The 22,856-nt window shown below is 38.1% G+C and overlaps 2 protein-coding genes across 3 annotated transcripts; one reads left to right on the top strand and one right to left on the bottom strand.

The window, feature by feature from the left end:
* Window positions 1-1,631: 1,631 nt before the first annotated feature.
* Window positions 1,632-7,643, top strand: slc26a10 (solute carrier family 26 member 10). The gene is made up of 18 exons (XM_040153150.1): window positions 1,632-2,109; window positions 2,535-2,645; window positions 2,849-3,006; window positions 3,166-3,330; window positions 3,428-3,580; window positions 3,674-3,756; window positions 3,841-3,988; window positions 4,080-4,193; window positions 4,300-4,377; window positions 4,468-4,563; window positions 5,016-5,122; window positions 5,437-5,506; window positions 5,725-5,907; window positions 6,037-6,091; window positions 6,288-6,376; window positions 6,480-6,534; window positions 6,701-6,807; window positions 6,911-7,643. Exons 1-18 carry the CDS (start codon window positions 1,845-1,847, stop codon window positions 6,947-6,949), a joined length of 2,076 nt encoding a protein of 691 aa, XP_040009084.1. The 5' UTR covers window positions 1,632-1,844; the 3' UTR covers window positions 6,950-7,643.
* Window positions 5,806-22,206, bottom strand: b4galnt1a (beta-1,4-N-acetyl-galactosaminyl transferase 1a). 2 transcript variants are annotated; one of them, XM_040153152.1, is made up of 12 exons: window positions 21,578-22,206; window positions 17,707-17,921; window positions 17,421-17,603; window positions 15,976-16,082; window positions 15,756-15,793; window positions 15,460-15,640; window positions 14,681-14,773; window positions 14,392-14,579; window positions 13,966-14,106; window positions 12,104-12,341; window positions 8,152-8,244; window positions 5,806-5,868 (listed from the first exon to the last, which is right to left on the bottom strand). In XM_040153152.1, the coding sequence occupies exons 2-11, from the start codon at window positions 17,919-17,921 to the stop codon at window positions 8,153-8,155; spliced, it is 1,476 nt and encodes a 491-aa protein (XP_040009086.1). In that variant the 5' UTR covers window positions 21,578-22,206; the 3' UTR covers window positions 5,806-5,868; window position 8,152. The 2 variants fall into 2 exon arrangements, with proteins under 2 accessions (XP_040009086.1, XP_040009085.1); XM_040153151.1 differs by lacking the exons at window positions 5,806-5,868; window positions 8,152-8,244 and adding an exon at window positions 10,339-11,917 and having other exon boundaries at window positions 21,578-22,199.
* Between the last annotated feature and the right edge of the window lie 650 nt (window positions 22,207-22,856).

Below are 22,856 nucleotides of genomic sequence, written 5' to 3'. Positions count from 1 at the left end.
CTAAATTGGAATAATGCTTCTCAAAAGATACACATAAATTTATGCAAACCTACGTAGAGAAGTGTGTCATAGGACGAAGCTTGCAGAGGAGCCAACACACAAACCTCCCAAATGTCAACAACATGCTATGTGCACATTAAGCCAATTGATTTAACTCCTCTCAGGGGGTGGGGTCGAAAATGAGACGAAAACCAAGGGTAAATGTACCAGATAAAAGTATAAAAGAAACAACTACTTGAATGTATCCAAGTGACCCATGCATGTTCACCATGTGCAGCCTTGAGAAGTATAATTCAAGTATAAGTGGCATAAAATCAAACATAAAAGTTAAAAAAAAGTTTTTCTAATATTTTACCTTCTACAGGCATCACAGATTTTATAGTATGATTTATATAGTATGTCATTGTATTCATCTGTATGATGGACAGCATACTCAAATTTAAGAAGCATTGACTGGAATTGTTGGGTTGTACCTGTAAAGTTGACAATGCTAGTTAAATACTCTGAATGCTTGTGTTCTTGTTACCTGGCTGGATGGTAAATGAAATTTTTACTATGTATAAAAACAAGGTAAAACCACTTCACAGATGCAATACTATATGCTTTGCCATCTTTGCTTGAGTTTGTTGTGTGGTAAGGTACATTTTGGATTTCCAGCTTTAAACATTCTGCCCTTCTAGCCAAGGTCTAGGCCCATTCAAGCCAAAATCCCTGGGTGTTGCCCTGTTCAACAATAGAAAATGGTGGCAGTGCCTGCTCTGCCTCACGTAGCCGAATAGGATTGAAGACGTCAGTCATGAGAAGGGTGAGGTTCATTCACAGCACCCAAAAACCAGAGATAAATTTTCCATTTCCTTTGTTTAATAATTGTCAGAGTCAGACTGAACCTCTCTTGAGATTGTGATTTCCTTCTGCTTCATACTTACAAATACTTTCAAGAAGACCATTTCTATTTAGAACATATCTGATGGTTAGATTTCCAAGCTGCATTTGGCAAACAATGTGTTATTGGCAGTGGACGCATTGATCCTGTTTTATCCGTTTTATCTTGTATTTATCCAAAGCTCCCTTGTATTCACTCCTGCCTGACAAAGAATAACTTCTCACTCATCACACACAATCTCTGATCGGAGTCAAGGTGTGGTTTGATCCATGAACCAGGCTGCCATGTGTGATTGAGTTTCACAGGGGTCTCATGGGTACCACTCTTTTTCTTATGGCTACACATTTTAAACTCCCACCCATTACAGACATCCATCCTTCTCGGAAATGAACTCCCCGCTAACAGACATGGTTTGAGGTTACACCTCATCTCCACCAACAATATGACTTTGATCCCTTTTGGCATTTCACAGTGCTATACATTGTGTGACTTAATTGTGCCTCCTCTGAGCTTGTGCCTCCTGCATAGCTCTCTGGTGGCAGGACATGAGGGAGGATAGGGCTGTGTAGTGCAAAGGATGGTGTGTGTGATATTTTGGAGGGAGGGCCTGTGCATGAAGGAAAGGCAGATTGTGTGTCTGACATTCTACTTTGTGTTGGGGAAAAAAACTCTTTTAGCAGTAGGACCCAGAGGATTTTTGTAAGAAAAAATGGACCAGCACACCTTTATGTTGTCTGAGGCAGGACAAAGATGTGGGGAAAAAAAGTTGTTCAACACTGTAACAAAAAAGGTTGAGCTTTGAGCCATGTCATTGGCTACTAAGAGTCTGACAGGAAAGTGCAATGGCTCTTGAGGTCTGGGCACAGTCTGCTATATATGTATTGGAATAGACAACAACTTCACTGACTCTACAACAGCGCTTGCATGGTGAACTATCATCACTCAGCTCAACAGGAACAGTATGAGCGCTTCTGTGGCCGTGTACAGGAGTATTTACACAGAGGACCAATTCAAACAGGCCTACGGCTCCGAGGACAGCACGAGTGGAAGTCTGCGTCTCCGAGAAAAGCTCGCGGGGAGGTGCAGGTGTTCAAGGCGAGCCTGCCTTCACCTGTTGAGGGAGAGAGTACCAATTTTCAACTGGCTGCCGAGATACAGGCTCAAGAAATGGATTTTAGGAGATACTATAGCGGGACTGACAGTCGGCATTCTTCATATTCCCCAAGGTGAGTAAACACTGCGTACAATCAGGAGAAAAGTGCAGTCACTTAATTGCATGAAAGAGAAAGAAATCTTGTTTTCTCTTACGTGATTTGATTTAGGATTTCATTAATTACTGTATAATTGTTGAATTATTATTGAGGCAAGATTTTATAATGATAGTACCCTATTAATAATAATAATAAAAATAATAATAATAGTATTAGTAACAAAAATATGTAATAAACTACAAATATAACTACATCTATTAGGGTCAAATTTACAGTCACAGTGGAGATAAATAAAGTCTTTTATTTATCTCAGTTACCTTTACATGCGTCAGCCTTATAAACCTACACAGGGCCAGATTTTACACTCTGAACATAGATTAAGAAAGCAAACCCCGTGTGTTTATAGATAAACTCTCCTTTTGAATGTCTCCTCCAAACAGGCATGGCTTTTGCTTTACTCACATCAGTGGCACCAATATTTGGCCTTTACACCTCCTTCTTCCCTGTGGTCCTCTATATGTTTTTTGGCACAGGTCGCCATGTGTCCACAGGTAAGACTTGTTCCCACCTAATATCTGTAATGTACTTTAGGAAAACATAAACAAAACCCATTGTTTTAGTCAACACGGGTGATGTCTTTGCCTTATGGACAATACTAAAAAGGGTTACATTATCTCATGCATAATTTGAACTCAACTTCAAATGATAGTTATGATGTTTTCCACTGTTACTGAGATGGTAGGTGTTTTCTCAGGTACCTTTGCTGTGGTGAGTCTGATGACTGGCTCTGTGGTGGAACAGCTGGTTCCCACTCCTCTGGAACTGAACGCAAGTTCGTCTGAAGCGGCTGACTTTGAGGCCCAGAGGGTTGGAGTTGCCTCAGCTGTAGCACTCCTCTCAGGAATTATTATGGTAAGACTGATGCACAAAGTCTTAAGTGACAAAGTCCAAAAGTCATAAAAAGAAATAATAATGCAAATAGGATGGCAGATCTTTCTGTTTGTTGAGAATATAAGACTAACCCTAACCCCGACACAGCTCATAATGTTATGATAATCTCTTGTGCCACAGCTCTGTATGTGTGGTCTTCAGCTGGGCTTCCTGTCCACCTATCTGTCAGAACCAATTGTTAAGGCTTTCACCAGTGCTGCTGCTTTCCATGTCACCATCTCACAGCTGCAAAGCATGCTGGGGCTGCGGCTCCCTCGCCACACTGGGACCTTCTCCCTCTTCAAGGTAAGCAGTGCTTCATAATGAGGTCTTGACGCTCTAATCCAACATGTTATAGGCTTTCAGTGCTGGTTTCTCACAGCTCACTAACTTGTGTGTTCAGACTTTAGCGTCAGTGATGAAGAACCTGCCTCACAGTAACATGGCTGAGCTGCTGATCTCCTTGGTGTGTTTGGCTGTCTTGGTCCCAGTTAAGGAGATCAACATGCGTTATCGGCAGCGCCTGCGTACACCCATCCCTGTGGAGATCCTCACGGTTAGTCAGTGGATTTATGAATGCTGAGTGTATATGTAATGTTTACACTGTAATCAACAGGTTATAAGGTATCTTTTTATGCTTATTCTTCAGGTGATTGTTGCTACAGTTGTGGCCTATGCCTCCTCGCTGGACTCGTCTTACAACATTGAGATAGTTGGCCACATCCCAGCCGGGTAATTCTTCAGATTTGGAAAAAAAAATTCACTGATTAGCTCGGTTGTTTTCAGTAGTTTGACGTTCAATTCTGTCATCCTCAGATTTCCAAGGCCACGGATGCCTGCCTTGCACACTCTCCCTGACATTGCTGGAGACACAGTAGCCATAACATTTGTTGGTTACGCCGTGTCGGTCTCACTGGCAATGATTTATGCTGATAAACATGGATATTCCATACATCCCAACCAGGTAAAGTGTGAGAATGCCACAGCTGCTCGCTGGAATGGTAAATTCTCACCAATCTGTTAACTTTCTGGGTTGAACCTCTGTTTGATTTCAGGAGCTGCTGGCTCATGGTATCTCCAACACGGTATCCTCCTTTTTCACATGTTTCCCCAGCTCAGCCACTCTAGCCACCACTAATATACTGGAGAGTGCTGGAGGATACACACAGGTAGTGTACATGATATACAATAACTTCTGTGCATCTTCTCTTAATCTTCAGTAAGGGATGTGTGTTCTGTGTGTAATTGTGTGTGTGTGTGTGTGTGCTCCTTCAGCTCTCCGGCTTCTTCACTAGTCTGGTTGTTCTGATTGTCCTGTTGCTGATTGGACCACTGTTCTACTTTCTACCCAAGGTGTGTTTATATGTTTGTATCTCTACAAACATGGGACAGAGAAAGAGAGCGGGAAAGTTCACTCACCTCATCCTTTATCTCTCTCCTCAGGCAGTCTTGGCATGCATCAATGTCACCAGCCTCAGGCAGATGTTTCTGCAGTTCCAAGACTTACCTGAGCTGTGGAGAATCAGCAAGATTGACTTTGTAAGGCCATTTATTAGTATTATATGACTTAAGAGTATATTCTGCAATGTGGTCCCCATGCATAAGAATACAAGAGAATGTAGGAAAGATGGTTAATTAGCCGCCTAGTTAACACTAGGTCAACAACTGATCCATAAAGCTAATTGGGTTTTTCAGTAACTTCACATATTCATATTGTCCTGAGGAGGATGCGTTTATCTTCAAACAATAACTGCTACGTCACGGTTGCAAGGTTATTTGAAATAAACATTCATCCAGCCTGTGAAAATAGGTATTAATCAGGCCAAGGGGTCATGAGCACAAGTAGCACATCGTATAAATAAATCTTCATCCTTCCCCTTTCACACTGATTGCTTGGCAAGAATTAACCATATTTTTTACTGACACGCCTCTGTTGTTAATTGTTATATCCTGATGTGACAATATGTTATTGTGGTCCTGTCTTTGTACAGATGGTTTGGTTGGTAACTTGGCTGTCTGTAGTGGTACTTAATGTGGACCTTGGCTTAGCCATTGGAGTGGTTTTTTCTATGATGACTGTCATCTGTCGCACTCAAAGGTACATTTTCCATTCGTTCTGCACAATATTTATATTAACATGCAATTCTGCTAGGGCTCTTGCCAAATTCTCTATTGTAAGAAATACCACGTACATCTGAGAGGGTAAACATGAACTGACATCACACTTGTCTGCAGCAAAAAAATGATGTCTAAGGGTGTTATAGGGACTATAAAGCCCCAGAAACAAGGATATGAATCCTCTTCTAGTAAAGGACATTTAGAGTTTTTTTATTTAGAGAGATGTCACTTCATGTCTGTCAGGCTAATTAATGTGTCACTTTAATTCAAAATTAATGACTCACGATTCAACAGGGCTGGCTGTTCAGTACTTGGCCGGGCAAGCAACACAGAAATTTACAGACCTCTGGAGAACCACAGCAAGGTGAGACGATTGTCTTGTGGCTTGATCTTTCTGGGTATTATTCCTTGCAGTATGTGCAGATAAACAACCCACTTCAAGACATGGGCTCATTTACCTTAATTTTTAGGCACATAAAATCTTAATTTCTTACTCAACCAACAAGTGATAATTATAATTTCTGAGACAATACAAGGCCGATATCCTAGAATGAGGTTGAGACAATGCTGTTTTCCTCTCAGTGCTATGAGGTGCCTGGAGTGAAGATCCTGACTTACAACGGGCCTATTTACTACGGCAACCGTAGCTTCTTCAGGGAGGAGATGAGCAGGCTGTTGGGCCTGACGCCAGAGAAGATCCGCAGCTGGGAGAAGGCCAGGAAAGCCCTGGAGAAACGGGAGAGAGAGGCCACCATCAACACTGTGGTACGCTTACTGCAATCACTGAATGAGCTGAGACAAAAAAATACTGTATACAGATTTTTAAAGTTTACATACACTGTTAAATCCAATTTAATTTCAATGTCTTATTTCCCTTCCTCAATTGTTCTTTAGGAAAGAGGCATTGCAAACACATCATTTTCCTCAGAAAACGACTTTTTTAAATCGGGTAAGTATTGACTTTTAATGTGGCCTATGTGGACGATACTAAATATGCATACAGTTCCAAAAACTGCAACTATTATATAGTAGCATTTTTAATTCTATGTTTTTTTTTAGATTACTCAATTTTAAAAAAATGTGTAGATATTCCTGTACTACAGTTGATTTGAAAGGGAAACTTGAGTTTCATTTTTGTTCTACAGAAACATCTGACAGTGATGTCCAGGCAGTGTTAATCGATTGCAGTGGTGTGATATTTGTCGACGTAGCTGGAGCAAGACTCTTCACACAGGTTAGTCTGCTAAAGCATGGCGCGTGGTATACTTCTGTAAAGGCTTCTCTCAATTTCTTTGTGCATTGTGTTAACATGATTGATTGCTTTTGGCTTTTTACAGATGTGTACTGAATGTCAGAAAGTTGGAGTTCATGTATATTTGGCAAACTGCAATGGTAAGAGCTATGTATCAGAATTATTTCTTTACCCATGGTTTTCTCTGTTATATTCTGTTTATACAGCTCCATGCAAATATTTTTTTAATTTTTAATTTTTATGTATTACGTTTGTGAAAATTCACCTGCATACAGTCAGTACTGATAAAAGATTTCTGTCCCTTAGAGGGTGTCTTAAAGATCCTAACATCAAGTGGCCTAATGAACTATATGAACCCTCAACATATTTTTGTCACTGTTCATGATGCTGTGATGTATATTCAACAGCAGAAGGTGAGCTAGAAAGCAGACATTTTCACAAATATACCAGAGACTTTGCTTTCAAATTACTTGGATTGTTGTAAACATATGATGATACTGCTGTTGTCCACCATAGGAAAAACCTCCAGAGAACACCACGACTGTTTGGGTATGAGGCATCAGGACAGTGACAAGTTGTGCTCCTTTCAGCCAAGTGTCTAGGAGTAAAATGGCAGAGGGCATTAGGACTCCTACATTTGTTTTATTAGCTGAGACCATGCCTCTCAGCTGTATTGCAGGACTCCAGCATTTGGTCAAGACTGTACTGTATTCCTGTGTTTCAATGAAGCAGTAGCCTGTTGTAGCACTATGTCATGAATTAAAATGATTATTACATTACAGTGTTACCAGTTTTCTCACAGATATTGGACTCAGTCTTGGCACACCTTAATCTGGTATAAATAAACAGTCACAATTTCAGAGGGCTTTAAATAAGGCAGATACAACAGACAATCATATACTTAGCATAAAGTAATCTGACAATACAATTATGGAATTTTTGACTTATGACTATAAAATTGTATATGACAGATGTCAGTTGTTAATTTGTCTGTTTTTATCATATGCTGGAACATTACCATAGTAATATTTATTTAGTTTCTGTTGATTCTGTTGATTGCAATACAGATGAATATACATAAAGTGCACTGAATAGTTTGTTAAAATACTTTGTATATTTATATCTTTTGAAATATGTGCTTGAATATGCAAATATGTACAGTAAATATCATCCCTTACTGCCTTAAAACATTCTGTCTTTAAACTACAGAGAGACTGCACAAAATATTTTGTAAATGATGTTTGTATTTGTTGGCAACCGTGACATCCAGTGGATGTTTTGACAATAAATATATCTCCAAAAACAGAACTTTGCATTGACTCAAAACTATATAGGTTTCTACATCAATACTTGGGTTACCGTGGTTATTAATATGAATAAATTTTAGGTGGAAACACAGTGTGGTATGTGAAGCATGCTACTCCGTCAGATTTTGAATAGAGAATAAGAGTAGTCTTTGTATTTGGTGAGGTGGTGTGGACCTGGGCCACTGCACTGAGATGTGATGAAAAATGAAAAATACAGGACTCAAAAGACAGCAAAGACAAAGGATTTCTTTTTTTTTTTTTTTTCTTTTGCCAAAGCAAAGAATAAAATTGGGAAAGTAAGACCACAGGTAATCTGTCCTGGAGAATTCAGTGTTTTTTCAGCACACAACCTGAATGCTAGGCTGGTATCAATAAATGTATATTTTCATAACATAAATAGATGTTAAAGATATTTTTCACTAGAGGATGTAATGGAAAGTGATGTTTCACCTTACCACCATGCTGCCCTCTGCTGTCCAACAGTTAAAGGTCTCCACTCCACTGCTCCCCAACATAAACCTGTTACCTTGACCTGATAAAACTCTACGCAGTGTGAGTTCAAAAACAGGACAAAAAAAAGAAGAAAAAAACTAATTATTTCCTTGCTTGATGTTGGATAGCCAAGTTATTAATTTTTTGCAGTACATATTTCAAAGAGGCCTCTAGACACTGTACCCTTTGGGTTTTCCCTTTAAAGCTCAAGGAGTGTTTCACTAATTGGCAGGAAGTAGTCCACTTCAATTAAAACCTGGTACACAAGGCTCTGGCCAAATGTTTACTAAGCCAGATTCTACCGGCAGACCTACTAACATGCACACGCACACACGCTTGCACACACACAGGCACATATTCAAAAAGTAACCCTGCAAACTACTCCAGGAAGGTCACCAATCTAATGACAAAGCTTTGATTTACCTATGAAAATGTGCTTACATGTGAGGTTGCGAAAAATGGGAATAATGAGAGTGTGTACAGCATGTACTTACAGTTATAGTAGTTGACCAAAACATGATTGAATTGAAAAAAAAAAGATATAATTTTCCTTTCACAGTAATCGTCATTAGCACTGGCTTATTTCCACCACTAAGGAAAAGAAACATACAAGAAAAACAAAAACACAACAAAACAGTGGATTACAGTGGAATCATATTTACGAAAGGATACAATATCAAGCAATTCCTGTTATTTCTAATCGATACAATTTACAAGAAAAAGGAGAAAAAAGAAGTAAGTTAAAATGTTGTGGAAAATAAAGACCCTCAATTCCTGTCAAAAGGGCTCATTATTAGTATGAAATGATATTACCACTAATACTATTATTACCTCTACTGATACTACCTCTACTACTACCACTACTACAAATAATAAGGCTATTTTAGGTTCCTTATGACAAAGCAGAAGATAATTCAACTATTATGGCATTTTTGTATGGTCTTCTGTTTCCATCTTGTGGTGAAAGGTTGGTATGACAGTATTTGAGCTTTTTTATTTTTTATTTTTATTTTTAAATCCTGATGTCACGTGTCTTTCCACTGACACTGTCAGCTATCACCATAGTAACAAACTTAAGTCCTCAATATTCAGATAATTTGCTCAAGTAAAGGTACTAATACAACAATGCAAAACATAACGTTAGTAGATTGTTAATGCAACAACTGCTGTAACTCGATGTGGAGCTAGTTTTAACCACTTTAGATACCCTTGTCGAGTGGTTCCAAACCTAGGGTTCGGACGCCCTTCAAATGATCACATGGTACATCATGATGGTGGATGGGAGAGGAAAGAGGAAAAACAAAGTTCTGCTACACAAATCTGTATTCATTTTTTTTGTGAATTCGAAAATCTTTGGGCCTCAAGCAGTTGTTTTAATGAAACCAATCCGAGAGGTTTAGAGGGGAAATTTCTCTTTTTGGAACTGCTACAAACTCAGACATCTGAATATGAAATGGAGCCGCAACCAGATAGTTTTTTTTGTTGTTTTTTTTACAAACCATATGGTTTGTAGACAGTGGTTTAAACTTAAAAATGTCTTGTATTTCCCTCTGAAATGTAGCGGAGCAGAAGTGTAAAGCTACATAATTGTACTTAGTTACATTCCACCACTGCCATAAGTGTATTTCTATTCTAATTTTTAAATAACAAATGCAACGTATATACAGCAGATGATACAAACTATTTCTGACATTTGAGCACTTTCGCCTTTGTTTTGGGCATCCCTGTCATTCGCAGACCCTATTACAACCCCTTGGAAATTCCCCTGACAATTAAACATAAAAACAAGTAGTTGGCAATCATATTTAAACTGAGGTAAAACCTTAATGACAGATTCATTACATTTATCCGTGTTAGTGAAATGGGGCAGTGAGATATCTCAATGGAATGTATGCGTTATTATTATTATTATTACTGTTATTATGATTAGTTACACCTGTTTCATTCATGTTAAATGTTCATGTGAGAAAAGTCTATTGCCAGTATCTTGTTTTTTGAAACAGCTTAAATTACGATAGCATAACTAGTATACTATTGTAATTTAAGCCATATCATGATATAGCTGTGAAAGAAACATTCCAACTTTTAAGAAAAAGACTGTAATAATTCCCAATCCAAAACATTTTTTACATTTGTCATATTTTTTTAATTTCACTGTATTATACACAGAACATACAGTGGGGTCCACAGTGGGACACCACTTCACATTGGGAAAGTGGTATCAGAGTATTGGACCCTGTTGTATCTTTTTAAAAAAAACAAAACTTAATGTGCACAAGATTTAAATTAAAAAAGCATTTTTTGTGTTGAGAAAGCTGAAAGAGGAAGAAGAATTAATTTATAAAAAGTACCATTCTGAGCAATAGAGGATGTTGGCACTGGTACACAGCTGAAGATATGACATGTATAAAAATAAGTAAGTGCTGGGCAAGGTAATTACAACCACCAGCAAGGTACAAAAAGACTGAACTGAGTAATCCGTAGAGATATTAAGAGAGATATCAAAGAAATGGACAACATGAGGAATAATAAAATGATTTATGACCTACGATTTTAAAAACAGTTGGAAGGTGCAGGTACTCTAGATATTTGAATATTACTCTGCACAGATTTTGGCAGTCATCTATTTGGCAAAAATGGAATTCAATTTCACTCTGTCTTCAAGGAATACAATACAATCAACAGCTTGATAAGTTTTATAATATTATTTCCTCACTTGAATTTTAGCAAAGAGTCCTTAAAAATTCAATAACTCAATTGTACGACAGTATATAGACTCAAACTTTACAATAAGTTTACTCGCACAGCAAGAGATGCTCACGTTACTTTGTCACTTAGCACCTTGGACCCAAATGAACAAATACAGTATCTGTTGCAATACAGAACAAACTAACAAACAAACATCACATAAACATAAATGTTCTCTGAGCAATGAAATATGATAAATCTGTGGGCCATGATCTATTCGTTGGAACAACACAGTTTGAATTTGATTAATACTAAGCCTGGCTTAAATATACTCTATGTTGATCTGTCACAGAGCTTCAAACATGGAGGCTTAATCAACCTCCACAAACAAACATTTGACAGCACTGAAAACACTCCCGTCTCACCAACCTGAGTCATTTGAAACAAATTTTGGAACTAGTTAACAAGTGAGCGGACAAGTTGAAATGTTGCTTCTCTAAGTGGTTGTCATGCAAATGCTACTTTGAATGTAATGGGGGAAAAAAAGACTAAGCCCAAACAACAACAATTAGTGGATCACTGCTTATGTCTTGTATGAATTCATAAGTGCTTGTGTTTTTCCATTCATAACAAATAATCATGATCTGTTCACAGAACAAAATCTATACCAAAAATTCTGCTTAACAGCAGGTGTTTAGGCAGTAAACAAACTGTAAAAAACAAAACAATACATTTTGTGCAGTCTTCACTTTGCCTGACAGCAACCAAAATGTCCCATCTTTACTCACATTAAGGCAACAAACAGACTAGTGGGAGTCCAGATTTCAGTGACTAGTCAAGCACTTGAACCTGTTCTGGAAATAGAAGACTTCATTTCGAATGTTATTATCAGCACGGGACAGCGAGTAACGGAATTTGTTGTAGGCTTTTTCAGCGTCTGTTTTGCCCCAGGGTAGTTTGATCTTTGATGCGTGGCTTACAATGACATCACTACAGGAGCCAATATGGAGGGAGCCCAGAGCGTCGATGAAGAACTCTGCAACATCGACAGAAAATTTAGCTTTGGCAATCCTTGCTTGACTTTCTGTTAGGTTTGTTTGTTTCTGTTCTATCTTTCAAATTTGAAGGAACTCAGCAGTGTCTAAGCAGCTGTATATAGAAAAATGCTAAAATAAACTGCTATGTTAATATCTTGATAGCAGCTAAATATAGATAGACTCACCGAGATGAGCACTACGTGCCAGGCGAGGGTTGAAGCCCACCTGCTGAACCTTCTCTGTCCGCGCCATGAAGAAGTTGATAACAGCATCAGCTACCACACAGTTGGGAAATCCCTCGATGATATGGTGGTAGCCATTTCTGATATGTAAACAGTCGCCCTCCTCTCCCCCTTCTTCCACTGAAATGATGTGACGGTATGTTGCTGTGTAACCTGTAACCTCTCTCACTGCACCAGCAACCTGAAGTCATTAAGGCAGTAATGTTAGAGGAACTAATACACTTGCAAAAACAAGAAATAAGTAAAGTTTTTAGAATATATAACAATAACACTATATAATACAGATGGGAAAAAAGAAAACACAAACAGACTGACACTGAGAATGTGAGAGTGTTTTCAACATTTCCTTGCTTTCAACAGAGTCATTGCTATTTTAAAATATTTTACTGTTAAAATATAAGATTATAAACTCTGTTCTTTCATCTGGTATAATTCCCCTCTGTATTCAATTCCAAAAATAACCAGTATAGACAATTTAGCACATAAGGTTCATAACATATCATACCAAAACACAGCAGCCCCCAATATAAGTTGATCCACTCAACAAACTCCTCCCAGTTTAAAACCAGGCATGTTTCAATTTAGTGATACAAGTCTTAGATCACTGAGCCACCATACTCTATCTGAAAGAAGGCATCAATGTAAGCCAGAGGGCCTCATTCTTGAGCTGTGAATACGCACAAAGGTATAAAACACACATACTGCGACATCACAAGTATCCCACTGATTTCAATGTTTTTTCTAAGGGGAAGTGGATCATAATGTGGAAACTCTTCAACTGACACAGAAAGAAGGAAGTTGTTGATCTTTGAATGCAGCCAGATACTGCTGACACAATGAAAAAATTCTGAGAAAAAAAAGATAACGGTTACCTGTTTGGCACAGGGACCTCTATCTCCCCAATTAAAGAAAAACATGATAAATCTTGTAAAAACCAGGAGGCTCACCCTATAATCCGACATGATTTTAGTCTTTTAGGGAGAAAAAGGATTCCCATCTGTGCTTACTATCAGGTGAAACTGACTTTATTTTGCACCAAAATAAACAGACTTTATTTTGCTCAGCAGCACTTCCTCCTTCTGAGCAGATAAGAGGTGATATGAGTACAAAGTTCAAGTGGTAAGCCTGTGGATTGCATTTTCATCGTATTTGGTGAACAATGTAGGACTTTGACCCTGCTTTTTCTACATAGATCTCCTGAAATTATTATGACAATGTAGAAAGGTGCAGAAGGACAATGATCCAGGGCTAACAAATCCTATTGTGCAGGTGTTTCATTTGCTGAACGAATATGTCTGAGACAACACGAAAAAATACATACATAACACAGCATAGGCCTGGCAGAGCATCACCAGGGACGTTGGTAGGTACTCGTTTTCTCACTTGAGCCTCTTTTGTTTTGTTTTTTTGCCTTTATTATTTTAAATTTTGGCAAACTGGCACCATTAAAAGCATGCCAAATAGCTACTAGCAGTAGCATTAGTTCACATCTCCCCAGTCCTGCCAGGGGAAATGTTAACTATGGCTGGAAAGAGCATTGCCATGCATTCTGGACAAGATGGTATAAAAACCGAAAAATTAGGACAATTGTTTTATCATGAGTGTACAGTAAAGTTCCATTGCCTAAGATGTGCACTCCTCACCCTATTTTGGGGGTAGGAGGGAGTAGAGGGGAGGGAGCTGAATATTTATATCATGGACTTTTAAATTAGTACAGTATTTATAGATACAATTAATACACAGTCACCATCAACTCAGCAGTTATCTGTAACACATATTGTACTGAATCTGGGCATGCATCTCACCAGATCCAGAGTGGTCTTCTCTAGGATGTCCACCATCTTCTCCAACTTGGTGTTTGCAGTGAAGATGAAGTCGTCATCCACCCAGAGCACATACTTGGTGATCACTTGAGACACTGCCAGGTTTCTTCCTGCAAACCAACCCTGTATACAGTAGATGAATGGGGGTCAAAACAACATGGGTCTGACATAAAAGTGTCAGGCCAGGTTGGGACCAGAATTTAAAGATCTAAAGGTAGTTGGTAAATGGTCGCTTCTGATGTTGAGCTTTGCAGCTGCGTTGTGGGTTATCAAAATTTGGTAAAACTTTTTAATTACAATTCTTCTTCTGAAGCACCACCCACGGGACAGGACCGGACTGTCATAGAGTATTTTGCACACTGATCACAACGCACGATACTTAATAGAAACATACTTGAATTTCTTTACCTTTCGAAATGGCATGATGTAATGTTCAATGTGAGGCCCGGTCACTGGCTGAGGGTGTTCATTATCATCTGCTATCACTATGGTGATGGTGGGATAATATTGCCGTATGCTGTCAATGAGATTTTTGAGTTTGTCATAGCGTAGAAACGTCTTGGTGGCGATGGTAACAAGAGCACTAATGTTGTACTCTAAGTGGAGACAAAACAGAATAAACAACAAATATATTCCAATGTGGCATTCAGATACTTCACATCAAATAAAAGTGATAATGATATAACAGCTCACGGACCTGTTTGGTATCCAGAGTTGTAAAGTTTGGGGACGGTTCCATGTCCAACTTTAATGGTGAAAAATGCATGGTGACCTTCAGTTGCAAAGTCAACTGCGGAGCAAAATAACAACTGTGTTACATCCAGGTTTCAGATTTCAGGAGAAGCTATATTGGGAGATATATAATTATAGAGCACCTCTGAATTTGAAGAAACATGCTTTGTTTCTGCTAGTACGTGATGATTGTAGGTATTAAATAAACTCGAAGAAAAGATTTCGACATATAAACAGTTGTGGGCAACAAACAGAACATCAGCATGACGTTTCTGCAGAACATCAGATTACATTAAGCCACAATACTACTGGTAAGATTCAATCATTAGCCTAACACATTAAAGTCTCTGCCACAAATTGATGTGATAGCAGTTTTTCGCTGTTTGTGACATCTAACTTGGCTTCACCTGTGTGCTTTTCTACTTGTACACTTCACTTGGTGGACATTGAGCCATGAGGTGGTTATTTTTTGGTTTTTATCAACCAACTCATATATGTAATTGCATCAATGTAGTATAGTATTAGAGATCAAAATAACCTTGTATCGATACTTCACTAAAATGTAATGAGATACTTCCTTGACGTATTTACAATAATGTCGATTAATTCATTACTTAGTAATCCAAAAGAATGTTGTGTATTACCACTGAGCATTAGGATGAAACTCTATAGGGTTGAATCGGCATACATGACATGACATGACATACTTTTAGATTCAAGATAGTATCAATATAATAACTTCACCTGTATCCGCTGTCTTTGGGTTGAAAACAGTGTTTGTATAGGTGACAAACTGCAGCTGCCTATTCAGAGCAGAGAGATGAGGACTTGACAGTATTATGTGCTTCTCTCCCTCTCCTTTGACAGAGACATTGTCCACCATAGCAGCAACATCAAAAGTCCCAATTGCTGCTGTCAAATACACCTGATACACGATTTGCATGGTTTAGGGGAGAAAGTAAACAAAAACTTGAATATTCATGCGAGTGTATGTCAACACCAGTGAAGACCACAAAATATTATATAATATACATAATTACCATATGGTTTGATTTTGTTTCTTCTTTAAGACCCAAACCTATGAAAAGAGAGGAATTATTCCTGGAAAAAATGAACATGGGATGATAGTGAAGCATTTTAACTAAGAAACCTAAATAGCAAATGCAGCACCAATGGTAGGTGAAGAGGTAATATCTAATCTTTAAATATTCATCCGTTTCTTTGATATTGTGTTTTGCGTCATGTTAAATATGCTGTTACCAGGAATGATGATTGTTTTGAGGGGTCGCACCTCCACCCCCTGGATAGGATACTGAAGAGGACTGTTGGCCTCAGCTACAATAAGCATATCTGCAGGACTGTAGGACCTGAACATACAGAACATATTAGATAGAAACGTAGCTGCATTGATTCATCATAACCTAATATTTGCAAAGAAGACAGTGCTATGTGATTTCATCATATGGTTCTAGTCTTGAGCTAAAGAACTTAACTAATAAAAATGTTCTATAGTCACTACAAACATTTATCCACTTTGAAATTCAGAAAATTTAAGTTTCAAAAAGTAACATCAGAGAAAAAAAAAAAAATCATGATACAAGTCTGGTTTCAGGCAAGTTATATAAGCAAAGATATATTTAATAAAGTAAGGTTTTGGAAGAGCTAGGCTCTTTATTTGTGTATTTTTTTGTGTGCCTATCAATGAGAGATATAGAGCATCTGCACATACAACTGGTTATATTGGTCATGCAAAAAAAAAAAAAAAAAATGTCCATTGGCCAGTGTTTTCCAAAGACAAACCCAAACCTACAACCTTAGTAGGTTGAGATTTCCTATGACGATGGTGATTGAGAATTAGTAATGAAATTATTTTATGATTAACCAACTAATTGATTGACAGAAAATTAACAGACAACAAGCGGATTGATCTGACTGATCAAGCACAAATATCGACATTTGGTTGAAATTTGGTTCAAATTTGATGACTTGCTGCTTTTCTGTGTTTTATGTCATTGTAAATAAAATTTCTTTAGGTTTTGGACTGCTGAAATTATACAGAATAAATTGTTTCCATTTAATCCCAGATAATGCATTCAATTCTTATGCACCAAAAGTATGGAACAGTGGTGGGCCTGCTGATTTGAGGTTTACACTGTCAACTTTTAAGTTTATATCCTTGTTTACGTAATTTGCATTGCAAAATAATTCAAGTAGCAGGAAGGAGGGGCGCTATTTAGCTGCAGTGAGTGCAAGGACAATGGTAGCATAATGACAATAATGTATTTGATAAGATGCTAAATATAATAGCGGACAGTAGCCAGGTTACTCAATTGCATGCACTACAAGGAGCACTGCAAATAACCCACTGGTGTCCCACACCAAGGGCGCAGGCAAACATAGCAGGTGGACAGTGGCGTTAAGGACAGTACGGACAGCAAAGCGCATGCCAGTGTAAAGCCAGAATCTAAGCAAGACCTTTAAATAGACTGCAGTGTCAGTCTACTGAGATGCTATGTCTGTGGTATGTAAGCTGTCAACTGATACATCACAGAATGACTCAAGGGTGTCTTGCCTAACTAGTCATTGGTCATAATGACTAACACTTGTGGGTCAAAGAACATACTTTTTGTTGATAAAAAAAATTTGTGATTTAGATGATTACACAAGGGTTCACTGCTAGTCATTTGTCATCAACTGAACCTTACCTCCTCTTAAAGCTGTTGTACTCCTGAGTTCTGTGACGCTTTACACCCTCAGGGTCTGGATGAGAATCTAAAAACGCCGCATCGAGTTTGTGGGCCCACACGCGTGGGAAGAGCAGATTGGAGAACGGCAGTTGAAAAGTCTCCTCATCAGCCAGACATATACATGTATTTTGAGCCAAACGACTGTCAGATAAAAAAGGGCAGTGAGTTGATAAGATAAAATATATAAATATGAATTCAAAGCGGAATTTGGACAATATAACAGTCATACTTAAAAATAAAAGACCTTGAAACCTCCTCTTTTATATGGTAGGCAATTTCACGATAGCCTCTAGTGATGTCTTGAATTTTCCACTCAAGGAGTGTCTTTATTCGACTCCGTTGTCTTGACCTTATGTCAACTCTTGAGCTGGACCCAGGGCTCCAAGCATGAAACAAGGCTAGAAGCCCACCAACACCGATGAAAATCAGTCCAAGACACTTCTTATTGGTTATGCGCATCTAGAATGAAGATTAATAAAAATGTCAAAATGGTATACATGTAGGCTTCACGGGATAAAGCAAACAAAGGGGCATTTGAAAGACATTTTCAGACAATTTAACATGAGCCTATATTTTTCAATTCTTCAAAACTGTCTTAAAATTTATCTGGAGCTACGTGTATTAGGTATTATACAGTACAAATATTAGACCTTAAAAATCACTAAACGTTCTTACATGTAAAATTATGACAGCTGAATTTTAACCAAATTAGGGTTATCGGATCTGGAATTCACTGGACCCCGTTCATGTATCATGCTGCAGATGCACAGATCAAGCTTATTGGTAGTGTGACAGATAAACAAGGTATTACAACACTGTCCATGTGTCAGTTTTAATAGTCTAAAACCCCTGTTATAAAAATAAAAACTTTTGAACTATGCTCTTATGGGGTCACGTGTATTTGAATAAAGTTTGTTATAAGGGGACATGACTTTGCGTCCACTGAATGAACGTGTTTAACTGTTACGTTTTCAGAATTGAAGCTCATTGAAGAAGGCTTAAACTTAAATGTTACTGTAAATGTTAAGGTGAGATAAAGGTTAAATGTGTCTGTGACATTTGCACATATTTCTCTACACTGAAACTTAATTACTGATCATTTAGGAACTATTTGTTGGGACAGATATTTTCTTTAAAAGTAATATTGATAAAGTGCAGAGTGATTATACCTTGTTATTTTTTTATTACTTGTTGGCGATTGATGCACTTTCAGTAGAGTGTTATTTTTGTTTAAAATTGCATGCTTCCAAATTAGTATTTGCTATCTTCAAGAAATATGTTGAATTCTAAAATTAGAAACTTTCCTATTTCAGGTTGAAGCCCCAGTCGTACCTCCATGAGACCATAAAGGCTGTGTTATTATTGTAATACGTAGATAGAGAATATTTTTCCTAACAGCTAAAGTATGCAATACATTTCATTGAATGAGGAATATAACTCAGTTTGAATGCTTGAAGTGTAGTTCATTAAATTATTTAATTTATAGTGATTGCATTGGTCCGTGGTATTACAGAATATTTGTGGTCTATGGATATACTGTATAATGTTTAACCTGATTGTTCCCTGGCAATCTTGTATACTTTTGTTTTACTGTAAACTACAGACAACGTAATGACCCTCAATAAACTGATAAAAGTTCTGTCTCCTCCGTGTCTTATCAGTGCACCATGGTGACAATACTTCTACTTGAACCATCCAGCTGGGGGTTTATTAGCTACACCTAGCTAAAACTAGTCTAATACAACAGCCCTGCAATAAATCTTATCGTCAAGACGGTTATAATGTTCAGTTTGTGCTGAAACTTTTATAGAGAAGTACTGAATCCACTTTATGGTCATTTTGGTGCTGTTGAATTTATTGTGTTATATGGACAGGTGCTGATATTATTTTTTCTATCCCATTTATATCAATGAGAATAGGGTAAATAACAGAAAAACCTCTCTGTATAATGCAATACAGTTCAACAGCACCTTGTAAATCAGCAACTTGTAAAATTAGCATACACTTGAATCAACACCTCTCTAAGACAATTTCAATAAAAACTGAACAATATAGCCGCAAGCGGCGATTTGTGTGTTCAGACCCTTTTGTGCTCAACAGAAGGAAGAAGCTCAATCACCCAAAATTAAAGCCACAAACAGCAACAAGTGGGTTTTAAAAAAAATGACAAGATCATCATCATTTATAAATTAACTAAAAGTAATAAAAAGCTGACTGGTATTCCCCAATAATCTTGAATGCTAATGTTGCTGAATTTACACTCAGATGTGGGCAGTATTTCTTTTACATGTATTCTAAATAGTATTGCAATTACTTTTCAGAATTTGTAATTTAGTTGTCAAATCTTAATTTAATTTGTATGATGATACCTCAGAGAACTATAATTTTGTATTTTTAAAATACTCAAATTATGTTCCAGTTTGGGTCCGGGAGGCTGACACTCTCCACGTTTAAGAGTAGGCTTAAAACCTTCCTTTTTGATAAAGCTTTCAGTTAGGGCTCACTCAAGCTTGGCATGAACCACCCCCATGTTATGCTGCTACAGGCCTAGACGGCCGGGGGACTTCCTGTGATGCACTGAGCTCTTCTCTCCGCCTCTTCCTCTCCGTCTGCATGCTTTCATAAAACCATCAGTGCTTGTTACTAACTTGACTTCTCTCTCCCGTAGTTTTGTGCTTTCTCGTCTCTCTCCTCTCTCTCATCCTGTCGCTTTCTGCAGGTATTTCTGGCCCTGGTGCTGCAGAGTCTGGACCTCTGCCTGCAAGCCACCCCTCCTGCCTCCATGATCCTGCTCAACACCCACTGCTTCAATTATTATGATTATCATTACTATTATTATATTTACTTTGATTAGAATTATTATTCACCCTATTTTTATAATTATTAGTTTTATTATTAGTCTCATTATTATTATACATTTTAAGTGGTACCTGTACTGTGCTATATACTCTATGAAAAGTGCCCTGAGATAACCTCTGTTATGATTTGGCACTATGTAAATAAAATTGAGGTGCCAAGTGTCTTTATATCTTTATATCTTTAACTCGTTCCAGCTCACGACAAATTGAGCAACGGCATAAGATGACAGATGTTGATGACTAGGCTATGCCCACATTCATCAATCAATATGACACTTTGGATCTTGTTAAATACTCGCCCACGGAGCATGTGCACCAAAATTGGAGAAATTTTTGGTATCCGTAGCAACCCCTATGGGTTGGGCACAAAACGCTTTGGTAGGCCTAATCCCAAACATGGACTGAAAGTATCTACCACGATTTATAATGATTGGACAAATGGTCAATGAGTTATGGCCAATTTCCTGCTAAACCCCGTCTTTTGCTAAGATGTTTTGGACAATGGCAGCCATGTTTTTGGACCGATCTTGCCCATTCTTAGTAGAACTGTGTGTCCTGCAATGCTGTATACCAAATTTGGTGTTGATGCAATCAAAATTTAAAAAAAGTAAATGTCACTTCACTGATTTTCGTATTATGCAAATTAACAAAAAATCCATCATGGCAGACCTTTATGGTCCAAGAGGCTTTTTTGTAGATCATATTCAGCTGGAGGTGGCTTGTCAAATTTTAAGACAACCGGACTTACGGTAGGAGTGGCATGACCTTTCCAAAATTGCAGTATATTTGGGTCTTATTTACAGCACCATCAACTGGCTGATTGGGCTCATGCACATCATTTGGACATCATTTCTAGTTATTGGGCAAGGTTTCACGGTTCTAGCTCATTCCAGCTCACAGCAATTCGAGCCACAGCATAAGATGACAAAATATAATAAACCAGAAGAAATTCATTAGGCTTCCCCCCTCAGGGTTTGACTGCACTACTTTTAGCTAGGTGTACCTAATAAACCCGTGTCATCTCGCACACAAAATGGTGTATGCCTCAAGCATATAAACTGCTTCCAGTTCCTGCTTTGATCTTGTTACCACTTTCTCACTGGAAAGGTACTGAGGGGCTGGGACCTGTGTATATCATCGATGAAGAATATCAATGAAACCAGCATTTCACAATGAAACATTCTACAAAGTCCCAACATTTCTAACGATAGAAAAAGCGGAGAAAAAGACAGGAGGAAAAGAGATGAACAATCCTACCGTTGCTGTCTCCGTGAAATGAATATTCCTTCCGCCTCCAGGCCAGCTTCACTTGAGACACGTTGTGACAGCTGAGTTTGGGTGAGGCATGTACGTCTTCATACTGATCTTAGGATCTATAAACTGAGGCAGCTCAAAGCCACTCCTCTTGTATCACACACGACCAAACTGTAAATTTGCATCGATTTTGCATGGGCGTAACAGAAAACCAGATGTAGATACCGGTCCTGTCTCCACTCAAGGCATGGTTTGACGGTTCAACTAGTTTTACCTGTTGAAACAGATGTCTTAGTCATCGACTTGGCCGATTAACGCATTAGACTCCCCGAGCATGTGTCGGGGTTTCAAGCTGCGCCCCGGGTCCTCGGGGTGTGTCAAGTGGGAAGCGTTTTAGACCTGAACATGGACCGTCTGCACTGAAATGTTCGGGTGTTCAAGAAACAAGAATGTACAGCGTTTGACCTTAAAAAGCTGTTTTCAAATCAATCTGCCACAGGAGGGAGTTTTCTCTGCGCTCAGCCGAAACTGCGCACCTTGCGAGCAGGATTTTTGTAACATCACAACAACCGCAGAAGTCGACCAAGGTTCAGTACGTGACTTACACATGTGATGTGGAAACGTAAAACCTCCAGTGCACATATACTGAGAATGGACGTCCCAGTGAACCAGGCAACATTTTGTTAATAGCAGCTAAACTTAATGAAAACTGTCTGCATGTTCATGAACTCTGGATTTTTCTTTTTTTTAAACTTGAAAACCAAATCAGACACAACGTGTTTATTATCATTGTTTACTTTACTTCTTTCTTTCTTTTCTTTTTAGAGATTTTATAACCGCATAGATATTCTACACATGTATGACTTGAAATTAAGGCAAGAGGAAACAATCAGTTCAAGCCCGACTAACATCTTGATCCCTACTGAGCATCCGTGGATACGTCAGGGGTCTGATTCTTACTCTAACTAAATAGTTTTTTTCATTTACTTGCATGTGATTGTATGTTTGTTCCAAAACCCCAATCCACCACGTGGTTTAACTCCACCACTCAATGCTGAGTTCTGTCAGTATCTTGTCAGTGGTGGTTTATTTTATTTTATTTTTTTCCATCTTTTTGTAAGTGTGGAGTTAATATGAACCATTTGGAATCTGTCGCTGTTTTATTATTGTGTTTTTATTTTTATTTATTTATTTTTTCAAGCGCACCTCTAACTTTTATTATGGAATCACTCATCCATCAGTTAATAAATATGAATCCTGTCCTTATTGATGAATGATGCTA

This window comes from Xiphias gladius, chromosome 18 (genome assembly GCF_016859285.1).
Source record: "Xiphias gladius isolate SHS-SW01 ecotype Sanya breed wild chromosome 18, ASM1685928v1, whole genome shotgun sequence".
Classification (NCBI taxonomy): Eukaryota; Metazoa; Chordata; class Actinopteri; order Istiophoriformes; family Xiphiidae; genus Xiphias; species Xiphias gladius.
The sequence above is the reverse complement of the archived record's forward strand: the minus strand, read 5'-3'. Positions and strand labels throughout refer to the sequence as shown.